Source organism: Schistocerca cancellata, chromosome 3, assembly GCF_023864275.1.
Source record: "Schistocerca cancellata isolate TAMUIC-IGC-003103 chromosome 3, iqSchCanc2.1, whole genome shotgun sequence".
Classification (NCBI taxonomy): Eukaryota; Metazoa; Arthropoda; class Insecta; order Orthoptera; family Acrididae; genus Schistocerca; species Schistocerca cancellata.
In genome coordinates this window covers 197,256,952-197,278,760 of record NC_064628.1, presented here as the reverse complement: position 1 = coordinate 197,278,760, position 21,809 = coordinate 197,256,952, and the positions used below count along the sequence as shown (strand labels likewise).

At 42.0% G+C, this 21,809-nt stretch overlaps 1 protein-coding gene across 2 annotated transcripts in view; it reads right to left on the bottom strand.

Moving 5' to 3' along the window:
• Nucleotides 1-259: 259 nt before the first annotated feature.
• Nucleotides 260-21,809, bottom strand: part of LOC126176680 (trypsin-2-like) — a 33,781-nt gene continuing 12,231 nt past the window's right edge. The window contains exon 2 of one of the 2 annotated variants that reach the window (XM_049923842.1): nucleotides 260-1,053. In XM_049923842.1, the coding sequence (XP_049779799.1) occupies nucleotides 691-1,053 (363 nt within the window). In that variant the 3' untranslated portion in view covers nucleotides 260-690. Of the gene's footprint in view, nucleotides 1,054-16,741; nucleotides 17,536-21,809 lie in introns of those variants that run through there. The other variant, XM_049923841.1, reaches the window with a different exon arrangement.

The following is a 21,809-nucleotide window of genomic DNA, read 5'->3' as shown; positions in this document are numbered from 1 at the left end:
AAAACGTTCCTTTCTGGTTTTTCGCAATGTTCATTTCATCAGCACCTAATAAATAGATTTGTTTTTGAATTTTCTGCGTTTAAACGTATTGATCTCATAAAAGAGGGTTCTTTGGTTTCTTTTGTGTCAAGGTACGCCCTTCCTGAACGCGGATTGCTCTTGCAAAAGTGACTTCATGAAAATGAAATTGAGTGAGTCACTATTTCAGGTATATATATATATATATATATATATATATATATATATATATATATATATATATATATATATAGGATTAAATGACTCCCTCGTCTTTCCTTAATTGTAGATGTTATACTAATTTCTAGTCATCAAAAACTGCTAACTCTCATTTATTTTTTGAAGATAAAAAGAAAGCTGGAATTAAAATTCATTTCACATTAGTGTGTTGTCAGTGCATTGACATCCTGTTATAGTTCTTCGTTTTGTTATTTAGAGAACCTACCCCAACACCTGCGTATTCTACTGAGACTGATCTTTGGGAAAAGACAGCGTTTCTTTTATTTGATAATGAGGGCTCAGGCGCAAAATAATTTCATAAATCAAATAAAAAATCTCCTGGACTTTGCTGAAGGTACATGTCTAAAACAATTCATGGCCGTGTACGCGTTTGTATGCCTCAATGTGTGTACGGTCACAGAAGGCAACTTTTTGAATGTGAGAAGCAGACATTTAGACACCAATTGTTTCGTTAATCCAAGAGCGCAGGGAAACGATGTTGGTGTACACTCCTGGGTATGGTGGGTAAAAACAGCCATAGCCCCAAGAGACGATTCCGTATTGCGTGGAGTTCGCAACCAGGGGACCACCTTTGTCACCATTGCAAGCGTCTTTGCCGCCTTCTGGCTCACCAGCGCAAATCATGTTCTCTGTGACTATTCCTTCGTAGGTGTCGTTGCAGGAAGAACGGTCGATGATGGTCGTGTTGACGGCGTGCAGCTGCTCCGGGTAGTCCACCCCAGGTTGAAGGCTACCCCAGCCGCTCACCGTGACGGTGGTGCCGGCCTCGAGCTCCTCAGTGGCCAGAGCCACAGGCTGTGGAAACAGTGATGGTAATAACAGGGCAGTCCGCTGTGAGAGGTGAACATTAAATAAATAGTGTAGATGATATGAGTAACAAATGAATAATCTATTTTTAAAAATTAATGTATTATTAGGGTTATGAATACCAAGCAATGAGTTCAGATACGTTTTTGGATAAAACCAACGATTTAACGAAAATCGAAAGTAAAGCGGCTTTATAGGTTCTTAGATTTCAAGGACTGGTGCCTTATAAGCTGATACGGACATCATAATGTTGTAAGAAGTAACTTTCTTATTTGAATCGAATTAAGGGCTAATGGACCACAGTATATCGTAGAAATGACAACGAACTTGGAACAGGGATTATGACTAGGGAAGGGGTCATAGTAACAAACATAGAGAAATGCCGAATAGCAGAGGTACAGCCGGCATGGTCTGTAATATAAGATTAATTAATTTCTTTGCCCTTCAGTTACAGGAAAGACTAACAGAGGAGCGTTTTTTAACGATTAGATACTCCCATTTTTACAATCCATCCCAAACAAATAATAATTTAGATGATTTTTGCAGTGTAACCGGTACCAAAAATCAGTCATCAAGTTGTAACACATACATGGTACTGAAGAACAACACCAGAGTGTTACATCCATTTCATAAGTTAGAGCTTAAATACGATGACTAGCCGTACTGACAGAATGTATGCAACGTACAGGTTAAGGGAACACGTTTTGCAGTCATAGCTATGGCCAACCATAATCTCAGATAACGTGGCGTTCGTATGTAGTATAAACTTAGAGAAAGAAGGAACCTACAGAGCAAGAGGATTGTGAAAATTAAACTTAGCTCATCTGGAAGACACAAGACGCTGTGCTGCCTTTCATAATATGTGGGTAGAAAAAGAAAGAAAGTTCCCAGCGTACAATTCAGCTACAGTATTAACTGGTGGATGAAGTTTGCAAAACCAGCTATAATTTAAACCATGAGGAATCCCGGCCAACAATGCCATACGATTTCATTTGTTTACTCTTGCGAAACGGCATTAATGTATCACGTTATACAAGAAAATAAAAAAAGAAACCTGAAACTACTTCCAGATATGATAATTGCACCCTAGCCACAAAGTCATTTGGTAGCGATGTGCACATATACACTATGTGATCAAAAGTATCAGGACATCTGGCTGAAAATAACTTACAGATTCGTGACGCCCTCCATCGGTACTGATGGAATTGAATATAGTACTGGCACACCCCTAGCCTTGATGACAGTTTCCACTCTCGCAGGCATACGTTGAATCAGGTGCTGGAAGGTTTCTTGGGGAATGGCAGCCCGTTCTTCACGGTGTTCTGAATTGAGGAGAAGTATCGTTGTCGGTCAGTGAGGCCTGGAACGAAGTCGGCGTTGCAAAACATCCCAAAGGTGTTCTATAGGAATTACGTCAGGACTCTGTCCAGGCTAGTCCGTTACAGGGATTTTATTGTCGTATAACCACTCCGCCACAGGCCTTGTATTATGAACAGGTGTTCGATCGTGTTGAAAGATGCAATCGCAATTCCCGAATTGCTCTTCAACCAGTGGGAAGCCAGAAGGTGCTTAAAACATCAGTGTAGCCCTGTGCTGCGATAGTACCACGCAAAACAAGGGGCGCAAGCCACCTCCATGAGAAACACGACCACACCATAACACTACCGCCTCCGAATTTTACTGTTGGCACTACGCACGTTGGCAGATGACGTTCACCGGGCATTCGCCGTACGCACACTCTGCCATTGGATCGCCACATTGTGTACCGTGATTCGTCACTCCACACAACCTTTTTCCATTGTTCAATCGTCCAATGTTTCCGCTCCTTACACAAATAGATGCTTCGTTTGGCATTTACCAGTGTGATGTGTGGCTTATGAGCAGCCACTCGACCATGAAATCCAAGTTTTCTCACCTCCCACCTAACTGTCATAGTACTTGCAGTGGATCCTGGTGCAGTTTAGAATTCCTGTGTGATAGTCTAGATAGATGTCTGCGTATTACACATTACGACTCTCTTCAACAGTCGGCGGTCTCTGTCAGTCAACAGACGAGGTCAGCGCGTAGGCTTTTGCGCTCTACGTGAGCCTTCACGTTTCTACTTAATTGTCAAATCGGGACAATGAATTCACGGTGTTCTTATTTCAATTTCCAGGAGTGTAGTTTCTCTAGACTCCACAACATTTTTGACTCCCAGCGTGGGGCGAAATGATTGGTAATTTTCATGGTTTCTGATGTCACATAATAATTTCCCGAGTTCATTACAACAACTGAGATGTCCAATCTTTTTTCTAAACGTGTTAAATTGTTGCCTTAGAGAGTGTTAATAGGGTACGAATAATTCTCTGGTTCATAGAGAGGTATGTCCCACACATTGGGAAGCCAGGAGGTATTCCGTCCAATAATGCACTTAATTTTACCAGTGTAAGATGAAAACAGTTTCTGCAGGCCTGTGATATAAAACAAATCTTAATATCGCAGAACAGAATCCTGTGATGGGGGTTTTGAAATGCTAACTGATTTATGAGGACTTATTGCGCGAATAAGCGAACAGCCTGACTGATGGTTTACCCTTGTTCGAGAAGGATTTTAACAAGGTGATACACACACGTACACAATGCGCTCCATATATATGAGCCCTACGATACCAACACATTTTTCACAGTGCACATTACGAAGATGGTTAACTTTATGTCCACCCCCGCCAAAAATTTTAAGAAACTAAACTCATTAAGTGCTTTTGACTTACACCAAAACATTCTTTTTAAACAGATTATGATGTGTTTGTAGGTTCCATACACGAAAGTATCTTCCGGCACACTCTTAGCAAAATCAACACATTTTCAGTAATAAGTACTTTACACACAAACTAAAAAAATATAAAATGCGAAAATCGTTAATTGCTGTTGACTTTTATTCGCAACATTCTTTTTAAAGAAATATTGATGTGTAACCTGGGTCCTGTAGCTGAAAATATTGACTATGATGTCTTTGTGGCAACTGAAACTTACTAATTGGACTCTAATTTTTTGGTTAAGTATAAATGAAAAATTTATTACATTTATAAAATTTGGTAGAGGAGTCCATTAGGAACAATAATTTTTTTTCAAAATTTTAAGTTTTCAAAAATTTGGTATTGTGAAGGCCAATGAAACAAAAAAGGAAAACGATCAGACGGTGATGCACTTATCAAGAGTTCACAAGACTTGTATAATCGTTCAACGAAATGTTAGTCTTCCTTAATGACACTTTTGTGAAAAGCTGGCCCGGAGAAACGATATTTTGACGTCACCTCATGATGAATACAAAAGTATGTAGTAGGGGGAAGGTACTTGCTAGGAAATACAAAACATCGTCAAGTTGGCCAAATGGAATCACAAATGGCAAGTGTTGAATTTAGGCCTATAAATAATCAGCGGGACACCATGTGTAAGTGCCTACTTACTGTTGTATCCAGTTACTGAAAGAAGAAAAGGAATGTGCGAAGAGGTAAGAAATATTTTGATTGATGAGATTCACAGGAAGTGACAACTTTTTTCTATTATTACAAATAGATAGCTCTAGATGTAGTTCTTATATAAATAGGTAAGGTTCTTTATTCACAAGCGAGTTTGTTCCTTAGTTGTACAGCATTGATGTATGTATTACAATAATTTTCTTGATTTTTTTTCCTACTTGCATCAGTGTTTGTACGTATTAATCGATTACCATACGAAGTAATGATGCCTATATAGAAAGTAATAGTATCTATCAAAACGTAGATAAATTGTTCTTGAAAACCTCACAAGTTTATTTGAATAGGAAGTTATAAAGCACTGTAAAATGAATAATGGCATAGACCAACGGACAAAGATGGAGATTGTTTCTGGAACTTGTTTCGTACTTTACGTAGGTCACTGTTAATAAATAAGTGATCTGAACATGGAGTTCCCTCTACAAGGGTATGTAAACAATACAAAGCACGCTCTGGACTTTCCATGTCTGGAAAATGGGAAGAAACCGAGACTTCAGACAACGTTACATTACCTGAAGTACAAAAAGGGCAAGAAGTACTAAAGAAAGTGTACATATTTTGAATAAATATATTCTTCTCTAAAGCAGTTAAATATTAGTTAACAGTAAACCGTTCTAGTTGTTAGGATGGTGTTCTTTGGAAAATACATAGCAGTTTAATGATATAAATCATAAAGAACGAAGTATTCTTAACACATTTGTGGATAAACAAGACTTTAAAACGTAAAATCTTGAAGGTAAGAGCTGTGTATTTTTAACAAAGTGAGTGTAAGGGACAACTGGGGTGCTCAATGGTGAAGCATGAAGATTTACATTTTTCATCATAGCCAACACATTCATCTTGAGAGAATCAGAACCCGTATTGTTAGTTAAAATAATTATTTATTTTTCAGCCTCAGTTGTACATTTTTAATTATATGAGGTGTTCCGATCGCCCTGGATCGTCTTCAGATCTAAGTAGTTGCGTCAGCAACCAGTATTGTGTGTTCAGAACCTCATATCAGAGTACTCTGATATGAGGATGTGAGCATACGAGACGAGATGCTCACACAACTACTTAGACGTGAAGATGGTTCAGAGCGATCGAAACATGTCATATAATTAAAAATCTTCCAACTGAGACTTAAAAAAATTGTGAATTAATTCAAACTTACATTTTTGCTGCGTCGTCAAGCCGCTAAGAATACGTAGACGCTTCATATGTTATCTTGCGTGTGGAATCAGTCCCAGATATGAACGTAAACCACTGCATTGTTTTTTTATGCTATGCAGTTATATCTAAACTGAGGACTGGCTCGCGTCAGAATTAACTATGACGCTAACGGTCCGACTGTAGTGCTGCTGGAGTGCAGCGAATCAATTGACTCCAGACAGAGTTACATGCAATGGCAGAAGTGCCAATCTAAACTGCAAGGACGCTGAAGAGTTCTTGTGGTGGTATCTAGCTAGCGAAAATGTATGAATAAAAAGAGAGAAAACACAATAAACAAGAGAGTCACTAAACTAACATTCTAAGGGACCACCATTCCTTAATACACCCGATTCCAGAGCTTAATTTAGCTTCGGCAGGGAGAGCAAAGGAAATGGCTCTGCTTGCTCTTGTTATGTAACGAAGTAGCATCTTTTTTCCACATGAAGAATGTAAGTATTATTGACATGAAATTGCAATTGCAAATATTGATTGCCATCAGCTGTGAATAGAATGAATTATGAAAATTAGCGACGGCCTGGGACTCGGATTTCCCGCGTATCGCGAGTGGTACCTTATCATTTGGCTATCCGAGCCCGTCTCACGGCCGGACCCAAACTTCCATATGTCGTTAACCATGTGATAAGCAGAAAATCTGTATTCGAGCCCCGGTCTCACACAAATTTTCCATGTCGCCATTCCATTATACGTCTGATGGTAGTCAATATTGTTGTTTTTGACTGTTTCACGTACTTCACCAGCTGATATGGAATGGAGAGCCAAGATGTGTCTTGTTCACCTTCTTCATTACACGAGAAACCATTTGAATGAAATCCGCATCTCGTGCTTCATCTGACCACCTCTGCTACTAATTTACAAGAATGAAGAAGATGCTTTTGCTGTTTTTCTTAATCTTTTGTAATAAATTATGTATCAGAACACATTGATAATGAAAAAGATGCACTATACACGTTGATGTAATACTCGTATATTTATATTTTATGCTCTCTAAGTATCGAAACACATTTCTGCACATCATCGTAACTAATCACATTTTAGGATTATTTCGAGCTCAATATCTACATCTATCTACATCTACATCCATACTCCGCAAGCCACCTGACGGTGTGTGGCGGAGGGTACCTTCAGTACCTCTATCGGTTCTCCCTTCTATTCCAGTCTCGTATTGTTCGTGGAAAGAAGGATTGTCGGTATGCCTCTGTGTGGGCTCTAATCTCTCTGATTTTATCCTCATGGTCTCTTCGCGAGATATACGTAGGAGGGAGCAATATACTGATTGACTCTTCGGTGAAGAATATGTTGTAAACGTTAAGTAAAGCAAAACTGCAACTTTGTGTATGATAAATTATCGTTATCATGTCGCGACAACGAACCGGAAATATTTGAAGAATATGAAATGGCTGTTCTAAAATTGTAAAATATAAATATTAGTCGCCAGAATCATTCTTTGACAAAATGTCAACAACAGTTAGACTTTGTGAACTGCACTGTAAGAAAATGTTTCATGATGCTGAAAGCCATTTGCATGTTTTGCCCACGTTTTTGTGGAATCGCGACCGAATGGGAAGGGATGTAATTAGTGTTATCCTAAGTTAAGAAACAGCTGCCAGACTCACGAATAGCTAAGAAGCAGCAGAGATAATGAAACATGTAATTTGTGATACACCAGTATTGTTACTGCACGGATGAAATCTCAATGACAGTCATGTACTACATAAATCAATGCTTCGCAACTATACTGACATATAAGAACAAAAAGAACTGTAAAATAACCATTTAGAGTTAGCACTGCGAAGGTTATATCTCTGCTTTGAAAGTTTGCCATCCATAGAAGCTATATTACGCTGCTACGTAGGATTCCTTGCTGCTTATTATCCCCACTCACTGATTCTTTACGTTAATAAAATGCTATCTAATGCGTTTCAAATTCTGTTTGCTCGTTCCTCATTCTGGCCTCTAAATTCTCGCTTACTCAGATTCGATACGTATTGATTAAAACAGAATAAAAAAAGTTATCCAACATAGCTAAACCTCGACCTGTAATACCAGCAATATACATCACGTAGCCTTTCGACCCTACATCGAGGAAACAATGATGGAATTAAAAGAAAGGGTCAGGAGTGGAATTAAAATTCAAGGTGAAAGGATGTCAATGATACGATTCGCTGATGATATTGCTACCTTGAGTGAAAGTGAAGAAGAATTACATGATCGGCTGAACGGAATGAACAGTCTAATGAGTACAGAGTATGGATTGAGAGTAAATCGAAGAAAGACGAAGGTAATGAGAAGTAGTATAAATGAGAACAGCGAGAAATTTAACATCAGGATTGATGGTCACGAGGTAGATGAAGTTAAGGAATTTTGCTACTTAGGCAGTGAAATAATCAATTCGGACGGAGTAAGGAGGACATCAAAAGCAAACTAGGAATGGCAAAAAGGGCGTTCCTGGCCAAAGGAAGTCTACTAATATCAAGTATCGACCTTATTTTGAGGAAGAAATTTCTGAGAATGTGCTTCTGGAGTACAGCATTGTATGGTAGTGAAACATGGACTGTCGGAAAACGGGAAAAAAAGAGAATCGAAGCATTTGAGATGTAGTGCTATAGACGAATGTTGAAAATTAGGTCGACTGATAAGGTAAGGAAAGAGGAGGTTCTGTGCAGAATCGGAAAGGAAAGGAACATGTGGAAAACACTGATAAGGAGGACGGATAGGATGATAGGACATCTGTTCAGAGATGATGGAATGACCTCCATCGCACTAGAGGGAGTTGTAGAGGGCAAAAACTGTAGAGGAAGACAGAAATGGGAATACCTCCAGCAAATAATTGAGGACGAAAAGGTTAGCACAGGAGAGGAATTCGTGGTGGACCGCACCAAACCAGTCAGAAGAACGATGACCAAAAAAGTGCAAAGTTGATTGATAGATACATTGATTAATTAAGAGGGGTTGTGGGACGAAACGGCGAGGTCATCAGTCCCGCGATTCCGAAGTTAGTTACAGAAGAAAGAGGTTCTGCTAAAAGTGGATGGAACCAGTCAGAGGAGTCAAATTATAAAATAATAAACATTAAACACACACAGTAAAATAAAAGGCATAAAAGGCGAGTTAAAATCTAAAAACTGGAAGAAAGGAGCTGTCATGGCGTCACAGACCAAGAGGACTGTAAAAGAGGTCCCAGCCACAGCCAAACTGCCCCTGCTCCAAGACTAAAGTAGAATCTTGTACCTCGAAATAAAAACCACTTTCACAGAGGAAACCGAGGTCCAGGTTTACCATCCATAAATCGTCTGTTAATATTAAATTTAAGGAATCGGGAAGACGGTACTTAGCACGATGGGGCTGCAAAAAGGAGACATTCCACTAATATGTGGGATATCATCAGCCTGGCTCCAAAACCACGTTGTGGGAGTGGTCGTTATGTAGGAGGAAACAATGGGTCAGCCTGGTATGACCAATGCATAGATGGCACAAAACAGTGGACTCCTTCCGAGAGGAGTGGAAGGTAGAGCGTCAAATTGCAGTAGACTCATTGACCATGTGGGGTTTATTACTGTGAGGAGTAGCGCACCAAATGTCATTCCACTTTTGGGCAATGAGGGGTTTGACGTAGATCTGCATATCCATAGCTGGAATTATGAAAGGAAATGGGGGGTAAGTATCTGCTTCTCTAGCTAAAGGGTCAACCAGTTCATATCCTAGGATGCCCACATGACTTGGGACCCAGAGAAAGACAACAGAACAGGCGACATGGCCAAGTCCAGAGAGAAGGTCACGGAAGCAGAGACAAAATGGTGTCAGAGTAGCATCGGTCGATAGCTTGCAGACTGCTCATTAAGTCTGAACAAAAAAATTAAAACACTGTGGAGGGAGGCCTGAGAAACAAAAAGGAGGGCCCTGTGAATGGTTAGAAGCTCTCCCGTGAACACACTACGTGATCCGAGCAATAAAAGGTGTCCTAAGCCTGTAGGAGACGTGAAAGCATATCCCACCTTATTGATTGTCTTACAACCAACAGTGTACAAGATGATGGCACCCTGGAACTCTGGACCTCTGCAAGGATGGCACATACAAGACACTGGAAAATCATAGGAGCGACAGAGGTCTTAGGACCCAGGAATAGATCAGTCTTAATCCGTGGTTTAGGCTCCATCCGAAGGGGGGGGGGGGGAGATATGGTAGGAAAGACACGGGGTGCATTCCAGTGAGTGGAGATGGAAATCCAAACAGAGGGATGTGAGATGCCTGCCAGCCAGTAACCTCACCCATGGGTGGTTGTTCGGAGGGAGATATGCCTCATCGGCAAAGAGCACAGGGTACATGGGATGGTCAGGGAATCGACGAATGGCGATTGGCTCCATCACATGTGTAGAGAGGGATCTCCACTTCTGTGAGGAGACTATCAACAGGACTGGTGTGAAAGACACTAATAGTCAGGCACACCCCAAAATGGTGAACAGATAAACCTGACTACCATAACCTAGTCTGGACAAGACCATAGCATAGTAAAGCTGGAGAAGAGTGGAATGGTCTGCACCCCATAATGTGTGGGTCAGGAGGCAGAGACCATTAAGCTTCTGCATACATGTAGTCTTTAGGTGGCGATTGTAGAGCAGTCATGTCAGCTTGTTATCAAAGATACGGCCCAAGAGAAGCTGGCTGCCTAAATACAGTTCTGGATCGGGATGTGACAATAATGCATAACCTGCATTTTGGAGAGAGGTAGCTGGAAGCCATGGGAGGTGGCCCACGCAGAGGCCTTCTGGAAGGTGCATTGGAGCTGGTGCTCATCAGATGCTACCAAGTGGGAGCTGCATCAGATGCAACGCCAGGGTAACCAGAGGCCCAACAGTGGTCACAAGCCCATTGATGGCAGTGAAGAAGAGTGTGACACTTCGCACAGGATACTTTCTCCTGAATCTGAGGGGCACTGAGTGAAGTGCCAACTCTAACACAGATAAAAACTTGCGGATAAAATTTGGAAGGGGACCACAGGAACTCCAGTCATGGAGGGTAACTAAAATGTGATGACACCAGGCCATGTCGTATGCCTTATGTAGGTCAAAGAAGACTGCAACAAGGTGCCGGCAGTGAGTAAAAGCCTGTCATATGGCTGATTCCAGTCATAGTAAAAGGTCATTGGAGATCGTCCTGCCCAGAAGCCACACTGATATGGGGACAAAAGGCCCCCAGATTCGAGTACCCAACATAATCGGAAGCTGACCGTTCTTTTGAGCAGTTTAGAAAGTACATTCATCAGGCTAATTGGTAGCTGTCTAGAGACGTTGGGTTCTTCCTGGGCTTAAGGACGGGGATAACTGTACTGTCTCGCCATTGTGATCGAAAAGCAACTGTAAGTCAAATGCAGTTGAAGACCCTTAGGAGATGTTGCCTCTTGGGAATACCCAAGTGTTGGATCATCTGGTTGTGTATGGAATCCTGGGCTGGGGCCGTGTCTTGTGAAGAGATAAGAGCCTGCAACAATTCCCATTCAGCGAAGGGTTCATTATAGGGCTCAGTGTGGTGCGGGATGGAACAAAGGGGGATCTGTTCAACTCTTTTTTTCTGTCAGAGAAAGGCAGTAGGATAGGAAGTGGATGCTGATGCTGTCGCAAAGGTAGTCACGAGGTGTACTGTGAGGACCAATGGATCTATGCACAGAACAAGGACATTTAACTGTCACTGGAGGCCCAGAAGGTTACAGAGCTTGGACCAAATCTGCAGGGAAGAGGCATACGTCCCCAGGGAGGAAACATAGCACTCCCAGCATTCCTTTTTACTCCTCTTAAGACGATAACGAGCCTTAGTACGGAGAAGCTTAAACGAGAGGAAGTTGGTCTGGAAGGGTGTCGCTTAAATCGCTACAGCGTCTGTTGGTGGTCCTGGACAGCGACTGCAACATCCTTGCTCCACCATGGTACCGGTCGACGACGAGGGGGACCTGTGGATAGGGAGACAGCAGTGCCATCAGCATGAAGAATAGTAGCAGAGACGCCTTGCATGACTACATCAATGGAATTCGAGAGGGAGTTCTCAAAGTGTACAGCAAATGTATATAAAGGCCAATTGGCCCTGCAGAAAGGCCAACACGGGAGCCTGTCTGCCTGGAGGCAGCAAGAAAATAATACAGACACTGGAAAGTGGTCATTGTCGCTAAGGACATCATGGGATGACCAATGTAGGGAAGCCACTAGGGTAGGGGAGGAGAGAAGGTGCCATTATTGGCACTGAAGTGGGTAGCAGAACCATCATCGAGAAGACACATATCGATTTCCGTAGTAAGTTGGTCAACTAGGATACCCCTACACATTGAAGTAACACTCCCTCATAGTGGATGGTGGGTATTGAAGTCCCCATGGAGGAGAAATGGGGCTGGGAGTTGCTGGATTAAGGTAGACAGTGCAACATAAGGAAGTGGCCTACCTGGAGGGAGGTAGACATTGCAAATGGTGATTGCCTGAGTTGTTTGCACTCGAACCACTATTGCTTTCAAGTTGGTACGTAGGGGGATCCAGTCGCTAAGGACAGTGGAGCGAATCAAAGTGCAGACCCCACCAGATGATGGCCTGTGACCAGCATGGTTCCAATAAAACACCCTATAACCACAAAATGTTGGAGAGTGTCGTCATGGAAAAGCGTTTCTTGAAGAACAAGACAGAATGCAGAATAGGAGGAGACAAGAGGGTGCATTTCCGGTAGGTCAGGATAGAATCTGTTGCAATTCCACTGGATGATTATGTAGCGAGACTCCAGGTTAGACATAAAAGAAGCCGAGGAGAGATCATGTCACTCAGTCAGTAGCCCTTCACGGACAAGGATGGAGTGACATCCACAAATAAGATGTGAGGTGGGAGATGGCACCTCCAGGGGCACCGGGGTGGTCTTGTCTTGGGATTTATGTTTTTTCTTCTTCTTCTCTTTCTGAAGTGGAGGAGGGCACAGGGGGAGTACAGGCTTCTGCAAGACCTGAAACCAAAAGAGGTTAGGTGACCTCGAGGCACACAGATGGTGTGTCTCGTGGCAGATTGGTGGTAAGAGTCTCCTGGCCAGGGAGAGGGGTCCAAGGAGAGAGCCCAATCGACAGCAGATGCCAAAGAAGAGGGACGTTTCTTCAACTGGGGAGGGGTAGCATCTCCTGGATGGGAGGTCGTGGAAACTGCAGGCGAGGGGGAGGGTAGAGGAGGATGGGGCTTGGGTGAGGCAGAGGTAGGGGGAGAAAATGAAGTAACAGAGACAACAGTTGAAGATAGTGAAACTGGATGGAATCTCTCTTACTTTTGGCATAAGACAGGCAATCCAGGGAGTTGTATTCTTGGATCTTTTTTTCTCTCTTGTAAGCCAGACAATGCAGCGAGCCAGGGGCGTGGCGATCAGCACAACTGACATGCACAGGTTGCGGAACACAGGGGCTTCCCTCATAGAGTGGGTGGCCACAACCACCACACAGAGGGTCCGCCGTACAGTGGGAAGACATATGCCCAAGGCAAGCACCAAAAGCATCAGATAGGTGGAGGGATGTATGGCTTCACGTCGCATCTGTGGCACATAACCTTGACCTTCTACGAGAGGGTATCCTCCTCGAAAGCCAGATTGAAGATGCCAGTATCGGTGCAGTTGTATTTGTGACCCTTCTGCATACGTCGAACAAAATGAACACCACGCCACTCCAGATTAGCCCAGAGTTCCTTATCTGTTTGCAGGATGAGGTCCATATGAAAAATCACTCCCTGGAGCAAATTCAGAGATTGGTGAGGCGTAATAGACACTAGGACACTGCGAAGACGATCACAGCCACAAAGAGCAGCTGACTGGGTGGCAGAAGAAGCTTTTACCTACAAGGAGCCCGACCACATCTTACTAAGAGACTCCACCAAACTTGTCCTCGATATTCTCCACAAAAGCAATGGCTTTTTGGCAGTGGATGTGTCCCCGTCTGTCCTAGTACAGATGAGGAAATCGGAAAAATGTTTCATCCCAAGAAGGCGAGCCTACCCTCCTCCCATGGTGTAGCCAGGGAACGGACGGCTGCTGGTCATACGAAGCAGCATTAATGATCCTTCACCATTCGAAGAGATGGCCAATTGAGAACTGCCAGATTTTTGCAGCTTGATGCACTTCATAGACCAAGCATCTGTCCTGATACAACCCTGTCCAACCAGGGGCTCTCCTCATGGGCGTCACCCAGCCACAGCAAGGACCATCTGGCATGGCAGCCATTGCCGGGAGTTCTGATGGGGCAGCTTAGGTATCAGTAGTGTGATCGACATGTTGTCAGAGGGCTCAGCCATATGGGTTCATAACATATCCTCACATGGACTGGCTACACGTGCTGGTGACCTAGCAGGGTGGAAGGGAGCTACAGTGAGGAAGGGAGAGGAAGAGGAAGGGGGGGGGGGAGGAATCTGCACCATAGATGCTAGAGAGGGAGAGTTTCCCCAAATGGCTCACACTAAAAAAAGGAAATTTTGAAATGGAGGTCAAACTTCAAGTCGGGGTCTAAAAGACAAAAAAGGATGAAAGAACGGACGAAAGGATCAAAATTGCAACCAATACAGTAAACCAGGTGGATAGCCAGGTCTACATAAGTCAGAAGGCCAAGAGAGGGAAAGGAGGGGACAATGTGGAAGGAGTGAGGAGAGGTAGAGAAAGTGGCTTGAAGGAAATGCATCAAGCGAAGGAAGCATTGGCTGCAATAATTTGGAGCCCCGTGTGCACCATGCACGAACTCACAAAAGAAAGAACCGTGAGCTCCCTAGGGGGTAATGTGCAAAGTTCTTTAATGCCTTCAGTTCGATTGCGCAAGTAATATGATGTGTAGTGCACTGTACTCTTACCTGGTGTTTCTTTTCGTGTAATGAAATATAATTACATGACTCTCTAGTGGCACAAGTTAGGACCTGCCTCTTGCTTGTGAGCATGATAGTTAAGATTACTTTCATTACTAAGAGAGTTTAGATTCTATAAATTCTCTTAGCACCAGTTAGGGTGAACGGTGTAAGAGCAAGAGAAACTTAATCCCATTGATAGTGGTATAATAGTAACTTAACAAAACTGTATTAAGGAATGCCTATGTTTTAAATTACTTATTGCATAAGAATATGAAAACATAGAGGACTCTAATATCAGTCTCAGAAACGATTACTACTCAGATGTGACAAACACAGCGATCTGAGAATAACTCATCATGCGTGAGAAGTTGCAATCTAATGCCTGCAGGACATGCAACTTTAGATCTGAGCTACACTTAGTAACGATGATGTTATAGCCAACTGTTTCTTTACTAAGCATTATATCAATAACACTTAATAACCATGGTTTTGTGGCCAAAATTGTACTTATATACTAATTCTTTAGTATGATTCTTTAGTAAGCATGATGTGAGGATGATTGTTAGCCAACAGAAACTTGGAAACATAAAGTTGCAATTTTATGTTTTATTGCGCTGAACAATATTAAAAATTACAACACGTTATACAGATTACTGTTTCTCGTTACTCTACAATGTCAGATATTACTAAAAACATCGCTTAACCCTTAACCAGTTTGCATTATGCGTTCTTTTCCCACGTTATTTCCATGGTCTTGCTGCCTTCATTTTGTAGACTTTTGTTAAAATTTTTTGCTAGTATTTTTAATGCTATTTCCAGGTGGGCTTCCGATGACATAGCTGAACATCTGTATATTACTTGCTGCCATACGTTTTTCATTTTGGAAGGAGATGACAATTCACAGGAAGATGAACTACCTTGCTTTTGAAATTACTCTTTGATACATACTTTTTATGATACATGAGTCGAAACAGTAACGCTTGTAAAAAAAATTTTATTTTAAGCAGAAAATCAAGTTCATCTTTGTATACTAAATACCTGTGAAACAGAATTTTACGATTGGTTCTTGTTAAAACACTAGAACTGTCAGTCCTTGCTTCTTCTTCTTCGAGCCTCGGAAATGTAAGGTTGTATCATTCCTGTAACTTTTTGTTCTATAAAAATGTTATTTGGACTACCTCCTCTTTAATTGAGTAATACAGTACGAAACCCTACATTTCTATAATAACGAAGTTAGTTTTGTTCGATTCTGAGCCTATAAATGAGTTGAAATCGGTCAGTTCGATGATGCAAAAATTGCACGCCATCAGTGCTCTATTGTTTTTTCCATTTCGATATTTGTAAGTGGAAGTTGCAGTCTATGTATTTAGTGTAGTTATTATTACCATGCAAACTATTTCTTTGCATGGATAGCTAAAAATAACACGGTTTTACGTCACCAAGCGCGCTCTTTTCTGACTACGATTCCTAAACCTGCAGCTAAATATTATATGAGAATAAAATCAAACTATAACGAGTAAAGTAATAATCTCTTACAGAATCATTTTATGCTGTAAAAATAGAGCGAAAGATCTAACACCTTCTTTCGAATTTTAAAGCTGTGTGTTTTCTTTTCTTGCTGGCAATAAGGTATATCCTTTAACTGAATGTTTTTCTACCGCATAAAACTAAAATCACAAGAATGCCTACGGCAGGAAAAGCATACCTAACACGCTATAGTATTTTAGTAAATTCTACCTTGCGAGAAGAATTTTGTTAAGTTTCACGTCTGACATAATTTATTGACATCTATGAATTTGTTTAAATTCGGCACATGTAATCTATATTGTGTAACATTGGATATCTCACTGCGTTCTTATATTTTTGGCTAAAACGTTCCTTTCTGGTTTTTCGCAATGTTCATTTCATCAGCACCTAATAAATAGATTTGTTTTTGAATTTTCTGCGTTTAAACGTATTGATCTCATAAAAGAGGGTTCTTTGGTTTCTTTTGTGTCAAGGTACGCCCTTCCTGAACGCGGATTGCTCTTGCAAAAGTGACTTCATGAAAATGAAATTGAGTGAGTCACTATTTCAGGTATATATATATATATATATATATATATATATATATATATATATATATATATATATAGGATTAAATGACTCCCTCGTCTTTCCTTAATTGTAGATGTTATACTAATTTCTAGTCATCAAAAACTGCTAACTCTCATTTATTTTTTGAAGATAAAAAGAAAGCTGGAATTAAAATTCATTTCACATTAGTGTGTTGTCAGTGCATTGACATCCTGTTATAGTTCTTCGTTTTGTTATTTAGAGAACCTACCCCAACACCTGCGTATTCTACTGAGACTGATCTTTGGGAAAAGACAGCGTTTCTTTTATTTGATAATGAGGGCTCAGGCGCAAAATAATTTCATAAATCAAATAAAAAATCTCCTGGACTTTGCTGAAGGTACATGTCTAAAACAATTCATGGCCGTGTACGCGTTTGTATGCCTCAATGTGTGTACGGTCACAGAAGGCAACTTTTTGAATGTGAGAAGCAGACATTTAGACACCAATTGTTTCGTTAATCCAAGAGCGCAGGGAAACGATGTTGGTGTACACTCCTGGGTATGGTGGGTAAAAACAGCCATAGCCCCAAGAGACGATTCCGTATTGCGTGGAGTTCGCAACCAGGGGACCACCTTTGTCACCATTGCAAGCGTCTTTGCCGCCTTCTGGCTCACCAGCGCAAATCATGTTCTCTGTGACTATTCCTTCGTAGGTGTCGTTGCAGGAAGAACGGTCGATGATGGTCGTGTTGACGGCGTGCAGCTGCTCCGGGTAGTCCACCCCAGGTTGAAGGCTACCCCAGCCGCTCACCGTGACGGTGGTGCCGGCCTCGAGCTCCTCAGTGGCCAGAGCCACAGGCTGTGGAAACAGTGATGGTAATAACAGGGCAGTCCGCTGTGAGAGGTGAACATTAAATAAATAGTGTAGATGATATGAGTAACAAATGAATAATCTATTTTTAAAAATTAATGTATTATTAGGGTTATGAATACCAAGCAATGAGTTCAGATACGTTTTTGGATAAAACCAACGATTTAACGAAAATCGAAAGTAAAGCGGCTTTATAGGTTCTTAGATTTCAAGGACTGGTGCCTTATAAGCTGATACGGACATCATAATGTTGTAAGAAGTAACTTTCTTATTTGAATCGAATTAAGGGCTAATGGACCACAGTATATCGTAGAAATGACAACGAACTTGGAACAGGGATTATGACTAGGGAAGGGGTCATAGTAACAAACATAGAGAAATGCCGAATAGCAGAGGTACAGCCGGCATGGTCTGTAATATAAGATTAATTAATTTCTTTGCCCTTCAGTTACAGGAAAGACTAACAGAGGAGCGTTTTTTAACGATTAGATACTCCCATTTTTACAATCCATCCCAAACAAATAATAATTTAGATGATTTTTGCAGTGTAACCGGTACCAAAAATCAGTCATCAAGTTGTAACACATACATGGTACTGAAGAACAACACCAGAGTGTTACATCCATTTCATAAGTTAGAGCTTAAATACGATGACTAGCCGTACTGACAGAATGTATGCAACGTACAGGTTAAGGGAACACGTTTTGCAGTCATAGCTATGGCCAACCATAATCTCAGATAACGTGGCGTTCGTATGTAGTATAAACTTAGAGAAAGAAGGAACCTACAGAGCAAGAGGATTGTGAAAATTAAACTTAGCTCATCTGGAAGACACAAGACGCTGTGCTGCCTTTCATAATATGTGGGTAGAAAAAGAAAGAAAGTTCCCAGCGTACAATTCAGCTACAGTATTAACTGGTGGATGAAGTTTGCAAAACCAGCTATAATTTAAACCATGAGGAATCCCGGCCAACAATGCCATACGATTTCATTTGTTTACTCTTGCGAAACGGCATTAATGTATCACGTTATACAAGAAAATAAAAAAAGAAACCTGAAACTACTTCCAGATATGATAATTGCACCCTAGCCACAAAGTCATTTGGTAGCGATGTGCACATATACACTATGTGATCAAAAGTATCAGGACATCTGGCTGAAAATAACTTACAGATTCGTGACGCCCTCCATCGGTACTGATGGAATTGAATATAGTACTGGCACACCCCTAGCCTTGATGACAGTTTCCACTCTCGCAGGCATACGTTGAATCAGGTGCTGGAAGGTTTCTTGGGGAATGGCAGCCCGTTCTTCACGGTGTTCTGAATTGAGGAGAAGTATCGTTGTCGGTCAGTGAGGCCTGGAACGAAGTCGGCGTTGCAAAACATCCCAAAGGTGTTCTATAGGAATTACGTCAGGACTCTGTCCAGGCTAGTCCGTTACAGGGATTTTATTGTCGTATAACCACTCCGCCACAGGCCTTGTATTATGAACAGGTGTTCGATCGTGTTGAAAGATGCAATCGCAATTCCCGAATTGCTCTTCAACCAGTGGGAAGCCAGAAGGTGCTTAAAACATCAGTGTAGCCCTGTGCTGCGATAGTACCACGCAAAACAAGGGGCGCAAGCCACCTCCATGAGAAACACGACCACACCATAACACTACCGCCTCCGAATTTTACTGTTGGCACTACGCACGTTGGCAGATGACGTTCACCGGGCATTCGCCGTACGCACACTCTGCCATTGGATCGCCACATTGTGTACCGTGATTCGTCACTCCACACAACCTTTTTCCATTGTTCAATCGTCCAATGTTTCCGCTCCTTACACAAATAGATGCTTCGTTTGGCATTTACCAGTGTGATGTGTGGCTTATGAGCAGCCACTCGACCATGAAATCCAAGTTTTCTCACCTCCCACCTAACTGTCATAGTACTTGCAGTGGATCCTGGTGCAGTTTAGAATTCCTGTGTGATAGTCTAGATAGATGTCTGCGTATTACACATTACGACTCTCTTCAACAGTCGGCGGTCTCTGTCAGTCAACAGACGAGGTCAGCGCGTAGGCTTTTGCGCTCTACGTGAGCCTTCACGTTTCTACTTAATTGTCAAATCGGAAACAGTGGACTTAGGGATGTTTAGGTGTGTGAAAATCTCACGTGCAGACATATGACACAATTGACACCCAATCACGTGACCACGTTCGAAGTCCGTGAGTTCTGCGGAGCGCCCCATTCTGCCCTCTCATGATCTCTAATGACTACTGAGATGGCTGATGTGAAGTACCTGGCAGTAGGTGACAGTACCGTGCACCTAATATGAAAAACGTATGTTTTTGGGGTGTCCCGATACTTTTGATCACATAGTGTACAAATGGCGGTATAATCGTGTACACGATGTATAAAAGGCCAGTGCATAGGCGGAGCTGTCGTTTGTACACAAGGGATTCATGTGGAAAGGTTTGCGACGTGATTACGACCGCACAACGGGATTTAACAGACTCTGAATATCGAATGGCAATTGAAGCTAGACGGATGGTACATTTCTTTTCGGAAGTCGCTAGGAAATTCAATATTCTGAGATCCATAGTGTCAAGAGTGTGCCGAGAGTACCAAATTTGAGCATGACCTCTCACGACGGACAATCTGTGGCCGACGGCCTTCACTTAACGACGGAGAGCAGCGGCGTTTGCGTAGAGTTGTCAGTGCGAACAGACAAGCAACACTGCGTGAAGGAACAGCAAAAATCAATGTAGAACATGCGTCGAACGTATACAGTGCGGCGAAATTTGAAGTTGATGGGCTATGGCAGCAGACGACCGACGAGAGTGCGTTTGCTAACAGCAAGACGGCGCCTGCAGCGCCTCTCCTGGGCTCTTGACAGCATAGGTTGGGTCCTAAAAGACAGGAAAACCGCGGTGTGATCGGGTGAGTCCTGATTTCAGTTGGTAAGGGCTGATGGTGGGATTCGAGTTTGGTGCAGACCCTTCGAAGCCATGGACCCAAATTTTCAAAAAAAATGTGTTCAAATGTGTGTGAAATCTTATGGGACTTTACTGCTAAGGTCATAAATCCCTAAGCTTACACATTACTTAACTTAAGCCTGCGGCGGGCGCGTGGCGGCATAAAGTGCCGCCAATTTTGTTTTCTTTCAATAATTACATCAGCTCGCCGAGCACACAACAGTGGTGCTAGATAAGCTTCCATTGTTTAGTCACGCGCCAAACTGCATTGCTGCGCCGTCATTATACCCACCATAACAGCTGTGACTCACCTGTGAAGCGGACGACTGCACCGAGACGGCACTGCGTACCGCACGCGCCCGGTAATGTAAGTACGTGTAGCCATACCATTGTCGAATGTTTTGAGTATTAGAAGCTTTGTTTTACAACTCTCTGAGTGAATGATGATTTAGTTATTAACATTGCTTTGGTATTAGAATTATTTTATTGCCTCCCACGTCCGCACAAAGGAAAGGACTAATACCAGAAGAAATTGAGCCTCTTCTTCTGCAGTCATCTGTCGAAGAAAAGTATGCAGATTTCTCTGACAGCAATGAGGAAGCAGAAATAATAGAAACTGCAGATCATTCCAGCGAATCTGAGCAGTCATGCGTTGATGGGAATGAAGTGAAAGGAATGCCACATGATGACAGCCATTTTTATATTGGTAAGGACCAGGAAACTTTGTGGATAAATAATCCGTTAGCACTACCAGGGAAACCAAAACGTAAGAATATAATCAAAGTCCTACCTGGCCCGAAACGCATTGGTAAAGCTGAAATTGAAAATTTTCTCAAATTGTTTGAACCTGAGATAATTGGTTATGCCGTTGCAAACAGAAACCTGGCCTTGGCTCTGATGGACTGCCATTTGAAAGAAAGGGCGCAGCTCCCTACTCTACCACGAGATATTCAAGGATAACTGTCACCTCATCAATCAATTCCCGCTAATCAAGCAACATTGCCACAATGTTGTCACATGTAATGATTGCAGAGCTTCTCCGGAGGAAGAAAGTGTGTGATTCTTGATATGTATTTACTGACTGCCTTATTCTTTATAATTACTACAAAGTTTTTATACATATTACACGTTTTTGTAAAACTTGCTTTGACAATGGTAAACTATCGAATCATATCTGTGGTTATAATTTAATTAGAATTTGTTATCAAAGTAGCGCTTAGGAAATATCCTGGAACTGTATGTCAGATATTCTGTAACAATTTTAATTTTCCCATGCACCTCGGATATACACTCCTGGAA